The sequence below is a fragment of the Microtus ochrogaster genome, chromosome 10, assembly GCF_000317375.1.
Source record: "Microtus ochrogaster isolate Prairie Vole_2 chromosome 10, MicOch1.0, whole genome shotgun sequence".
NCBI lineage: Eukaryota > Metazoa > Chordata > Mammalia > Rodentia > Cricetidae > Microtus > Microtus ochrogaster.
In genome coordinates, this window is record NC_022016.1 from 83,799,835 (window position 1) to 83,805,825 (window position 5,991).

The following is a 5,991-nucleotide window of genomic DNA, read 5'->3' on the forward strand; positions in this document are numbered from 1 at the left end:
GTGCACCACCATCGCCTGGCACTGGCCTGGATCTTGACAATCCTCCTGCCCCGGCCTACTTAGTGCTAGGATTATAGGCACCATCTATCATACCTGTCTGTGTTACTGTTTCTGTTTTGGTCCTGAGAAGTAGAACCCAAGGCCTTCCACCTTCTGAGCCCACTCTCACACTGAGATGTATGTATTCCCAGCTCTGGTGTCTTGCAGTGTTGACTAACATTTATGAATATTTAGTGCTACTCACTAGTAAACCGTAGTGGCCAAAATGGGTTTTGTTTAGACATGAGGTTCCCCGCACTTCGGTATTCATATAAAAGATTCATAGATCGTTGCTCTTTTTTAACACCTTTGTACCTTGGCTTTAGCAAGAATATCTTTGTAGAGACAAGAAATACGCTTATGAATGAAAGAGAACACGTAGAAAAATGATTTAGGTCCTCAGAAATAATTGTGCAATAGCTCCCGGGGAAGAAAGGTACTTGCTGCAGGAGTGCTGCTGGAAACCACGTGATTGTAGAGGGAAGGGCTTCCGTGTGTGTCTACGGAAGAGTGCTGCCATTGGGTTTGTGTCCAAGAGAGAAAATCTAACTAGTTCGCTGCTGTTTAAATAGGTGACTTGGGTAGGAAGATCGCTGTGATAACAGACAAAGCTCCCTGTACAGCAAGGTGCCAACTGCCCGCCCTTCCTCCCAAACGGGGGCTGAAAGCTGGTTGAGTTTTCTTCAACGTAGGAAAGTACTGAAGCGCTCTCAAGCGGAGCTGTGTCAGGGGAGACTGGGAGGTAAAGCATAAGCTGGCCGGGCTCGGAGACGCTCACCTCTAATCCCAACGCTCCAAAAGCGAGGTGGGTGGATCTCTGTGAGTGAGGCCACCCAGGGCTGCACAGTGAGATCCCGGCAAGGAAGGAAGGGGAGAGGGGGAGTATGTTGTGGAGGGTCTGACTGGGTTAGTAGCTTCCAAGTTAAAGCTGCTGTTAGAGGCAGAGATTTTTGGAGTATACATAGTGAATGCCTTACTGCTGTTTCTTTGGGATACATTCTTGTTTTTAGTGTTCTAGGTATGTTTTATTTCTGTCCTTGGTCCACCCTAAGCTAGTATTTGGTTACAGGTGCCACTGTTGGACACTGGTGATATCATCATTGATGGAGGAAATTCTGAATACCGGGATACAACAGTAAGTGTTCTTCAGTCCAAATTCTCTCGGGTCTTGAGAACGTTCTAGAAAGAAACGTTAGCATTGTAAATGTGACAGCAGAGAGAACTGTCTCGTGATCCTTTGGGGATCGGTGCTGGCGGGCTAGATCTCAGCCTTTGCTGCGCTCGCGTGTGTGTGTGTGTGTGTGTGTGTGTGAGACTCAAGAGACGATGGCTTAGATACAACAGGCTGAGAGCTTTTCTGCATAATCTCTGCCTTCTATAATGCGAAGCATGCCACAATGTGGCATGGCTGAGAAGCGCTGCCCTTTGACCTCAGGCGAGTCTTGTGTTAAAGTGTGACACGTGTGGCTCACCCACTACACCCTTTCTTCCCTGCATTTTACCCTGTACGGTCTGTTCCTTTAAGATGGGAGCCCCCTTGGGGGTGGTATAGGTTTCTCAAAATTCAGGTTTTTCTTTTAAGTTTTTTACAGGGCCTGTAACTTGTAATCCTCCTGTGTTTGTAGCCTCCCGAGTGACTTCCAGGAGTCCATTACTGTTTTAAAGCTCAGCCCTCCAGACTGGGTGTCTAGACTCTCGAATGCTTGGCTGCTCCTATTCCCTTAGGTCATTTACTAGCAAACTGGAGCTCTCTGTATTGGCCTTCCACCTCCTCTCATTCATCAAAAAGAATTTATTTTTGTGAGAAAACACTAAAATTGCTTTTCTCTCTTTTAGAGACGATGCCGGGACCTCAAGGCTAAGGGGATCCTGTTTGTGGGGAGTGGAGTCAGTGGTGGTGAGGAAGGGGCTCGGTACGGGCCCTCCCTAATGCCAGGAGGAAACAAAGAGGCCTGGTGAGTACCATCAGCACCACGTGCATTTCCGTGCAGGCCCGGCCTGGTGTGAACAGGACGGGGAGACAGTTCTGTGCTTGATCTGTGGAGACGGGGGTTAGAACTATGCACTGGGCACAGCTTTGCCATCTGGACAGTTTGTTCTTACGTCATGTGCGTGCTTGCTTTCCTCTTACCTGTCCTGTCAGATAGGTCACTGGCATAGAGACAGCTATACCTTAGCCTGGTCCTAAGCGTTGACTTTGCAGGTGTCGGGCTTGAGGGTCTGTACCAAAAAGTTTGAGATGATGCCCTTTTCTTTGGTAGAGGGCAGCATAGTGAGAAGGTCTTGGGGTTCCTGTGAGCCAAGAGTGAGGGCGGGGTGAAATGGAGAGCTGCTTTTGCTCCAGAGAGGAGCGTCTCTCCCTGTACCGCAGTCCATGGCCCTGCATGCTCTCTGATCCTGGTAGCAGACATCATTGGGGAGGGTGTCTTTGAGGATGATCTTGTATGGCTTGGGTTGGAGTCTTGGCTTCTTCTGATAAAGTGACAGAAGAGTCTTCTGGTGCTTTGTGGGGGTTAGGGTAGCAAGATTCTGAATCGGAACCCAAGGCTTCGTGCATGTTAGATGTGCACTTTACCACTGCGCCACATCCCTTGCCTTCTTCTGGTGCTTCCGTGGTGCTTCCGCCTTGTCTGTTCCTCTGTGTTGACTCGGGTGTTCTGTGGCCTCCTCTCCGGGGTGTGGAGTCCACACCTGTCAGCAGTGGGGACTGGGGCTTCTCTGGGAAGCTGAGCACATCCATTACTCTCAGAGCAGTGTCCTTGAGCACTGACCCCAAAGCTCGGCCTTCTCTTGTTGGCTGAACTGTACTTCCCCTTTCCACAGGCCCCACATCAAGACGATCTTCCAAGCCATCGCCGCAAAAGTAGGAACTGGAGAACCCTGCTGTGACTGGGCAAGTTCTGGGCTCCCCACTGACCAACCGCAGGGCTGGAGAAAGACCACCGTGGTCCCAGTGCTAAGCTTTCCGCTCTAAGTTTCCATCTAAGTCACTGCCCCGCTGGTGCCAGAAGCACATCCCTGCCTGTCTGATGGTGTTGTGCCCTAACAAGCCCTTCAGGGCCTGGATGCTACTGTGTTAAGAGCTGATCCTCAGTCCTCCTAACAGGAGGGCTTCATCAATAGGAGCCGGGGAGCAGGGGTCGTTACAGAGAACGCTGGGGTTAGAGCGGGCCTGCTGCCGTGTCACGCCGGTGTCTCAGGCCGTGAGGATCTGAGGAATCTGGTCATAGGCACTCTCCCTCCTGTTTGGAAAATAAATATCCCGCTGTGGCTTAAGCCAGTGCCATGTATGGGAAAGCACATCAGGCTCGGCGGCAAGAGTTGCCAGTGAGAGTCTTTGTTTGCCGATGGTGTGACCTGGGACAGGTCACTGCAGGAGGATTTGTCTGAGAAATCCCCAGTTGCCCTTGACAATCTCGATGCTCTCACCAGATTTTCTTCCTCTTTTCCTTTCCTTTAATTTTCCTTTTTTTTCCCTTTTCTTCCTTTTCCCCCTCCATTTTCTCTGTCTGTCTGTCTTTGAGTTGTACCTGTCTATCTGACATACATGCACGGGAGAACTTGAGGCTACGTGTAGACGTCAGAGGACAGTTTATAGAAGTCGGTTCTCTCCTTCCACCGTGTGGGTGCTGGAATCAAGCTCAGGTCGTCCCGCTTGGGAGCGAGCACCTTCACCTCTGGATCACCTGACCATCCCCAGCACTCAGGGTCTCCTCACTGCGTAGCCAAGCAGGCCTTGGGCCCTTGGTGCTCCTTCATCAGTCTCCTGAATTACAGACCTGTGCACCACCACACCTAGCTCCCTTTTTATACCTGTTATTTTATCTGCCCACTTGGTCATTTTAGTAATGTGTATGATTGAGATAGGGATAACCTAAGGGCCCAGCCTTGGGCATAAGGGAAACCCTCCCACTGACCTGCCAGCTTTGGTGGCTGCCCTTCCCCAGGGGCCAGTGCCAAGTTCAATCACCCTCTGCTAAGGTGATGTAAAAGTCGTCCAAACTTTCCGGTCTTCTTAGTGGAAGGAATTCCTTCCCTGATGGCAGAGTAGAACCTTTAGAGTACAGTCACGGTACCTTCCTCTAACTCCCTCTAGGAAGAGTCAAAAGGAAAAGCCAGCTCGCACTTGTGGGTCTTGACACAGTCAGAGTTGACTGCCGTGGGCTAAAGCTTGGGTTCAGGCCATATGGTAGAGACTGAAAGGAGGTGACCGTAGGCTTGTCCAGTGCTGGAGCAACAGGAGGGTGAAGTAAGATGTCCTCACATTGCAGTTAGTGTCCCAATCGGAAGGGGCAGATCAGCGATAAAAGGAAGCCTCTGATAGAAGCATCACAGTGTCGACACAGCAGCGACCAGGAAGACTGTCCCAGCTGCCTGCTGTGGACTGCAGAGCCTGTGCCGTGATGCTCTTGACTCTGCTGCGCTCGTTCTTGTTCCCTGTCCATTGGACAGTTTTCAGAGGTGGCCTCTCTAGAGAGCAGAGCGTTGATCAGAAAAGACTGAAAAGCCCTTCGTAAAGTCCCCGTGATAAATCCTGGATACATCCTACCAGCTTAGCCAGTACCTTGCCAGTGACAGGACCACAAGGGAATGCATTTCTGGACTTGAAAGGTCAAGGCGGTACCTTGTTAGAAGGGTACTTTACCCCCAGCTGTGAGAAACAACAGCATTACATTTGTGTCTAGGAAAGATACAAGTAATTTAAGCAGCAGTTGCTAGAAATGTGGCAACTTGAAGACCAGGGCGACTTTAACTTGTGGCTGGAGCTGGGGAATAGGGAGTTGCTTTTAATAGTGGGAAATACAGACTAAAGAGCTCAGGTATATTGGGGGATTCCTATTAAAAATGCTGTTTTCTCATGCTATTGTATGAGATGGAGCCATTCTGAAGTCTTCTTCTGTGTCTTCTGAGACTTCTCTTGTATAGTCTATTGCTCTGAAGGCCTCTTGCTGCTGATTGCCCCGACAGGTGGGAGACGAGGGGGCTGGTCACTTTGTGAAGATGGTGCATAACGGGATCGAGTATGGCGACATGCAGCTGATCTGCGAGGCTTACCACCTGATGAAGGACGTTCTGGGCATGCGGCACGAGGAGATGGCCCAGGTGAGTCCCAGGCACTGACCGGATGAGGGAGACCTTGCCCCTGACAATTAAGACTTCCTCCTTCCTGTTTATCTGGCTGTCTGGTGGCCCACTTGGACTCAACCTAATGTAAGGGAAGCTGTGGTAATGGCATCATAAAATGTGATATCCAGCCAAGAAGCAGTAATCATTGTCTGCACTTAGTGAGCCAGGCTTTGTCAGCACGGTGTGTCACCTCACCTCGTATGCGGCCCTCCCTGTGGAACCCAGGGCCTGGCCTTAGGCATGGTAGGCAAGGACTCTGTCACAGAGCCCATCCCAGTCCTTATTCTCTTTCTCACTCCTACCTTTGCTCCGTGAGGGGGTAGTGGCTGTCCTTGTTGATCAAGTTAGGACTAGAGCTCTGGAAGTTACTCCTGATAGTTCCTCCGAGGGCCAGGGAGAGAGCTCAGCAGTAGAGTACTTGGTGCTCTCACAGAAGACTGGAAGGGTTGGGTTTCCAGAACCCAGGCGGAGGGCCAAGTAACTCTTGTTCAGGGTATCTGATGTCCTCTTTGACCTCTGTGGGCCTTGCATACATTCAGGCAAAACACCCAAACGTAAGAATTAAATATATTTATAAACCTTTAAAAAATTTTAAGTTCATCTCAGTGGAGAAGCGTAAGCATTTTCCTCACATTTTCTTATGAAAATGTTCTAATACTGAAGACCCTCACTGTCATATTGTGTGTGCACATCTCCTGGATCCTACCATAGCATCTCACTGCACTTCACCACATACTGCACAGCCCCGCCCCTTTCCATCCTGCCTGGAGACATTCCAGGGTAATCTGTCAAAATGGGACCTTTTGGGCTGGAGAGATGGCTCAG

The 5,991-nt window shown here is 50.1% G+C and overlaps 1 protein-coding gene across 1 annotated transcript in view; it reads left to right on the forward strand.

Moving 5' to 3' along the window:
• Pgd (phosphogluconate dehydrogenase) overlaps window positions 1-5,991 on the forward strand; it is a 17,867-nt gene that overhangs the window by 2,696 nt on the left and 9,180 nt on the right. Inside the window, exons 4-7 of the mRNA XM_005353705.2 lie at window positions 1,109-1,174; window positions 1,876-1,994; window positions 2,863-2,932; window positions 5,008-5,142. Of these exons, the coding sequence (XP_005353762.1) occupies window positions 1,109-1,174; window positions 1,876-1,994; window positions 2,863-2,932; window positions 5,008-5,142 (390 nt within the window). The remainder of the gene's footprint in view (window positions 1-1,108; window positions 1,175-1,875; window positions 1,995-2,862; window positions 2,933-5,007; window positions 5,143-5,991) is intronic.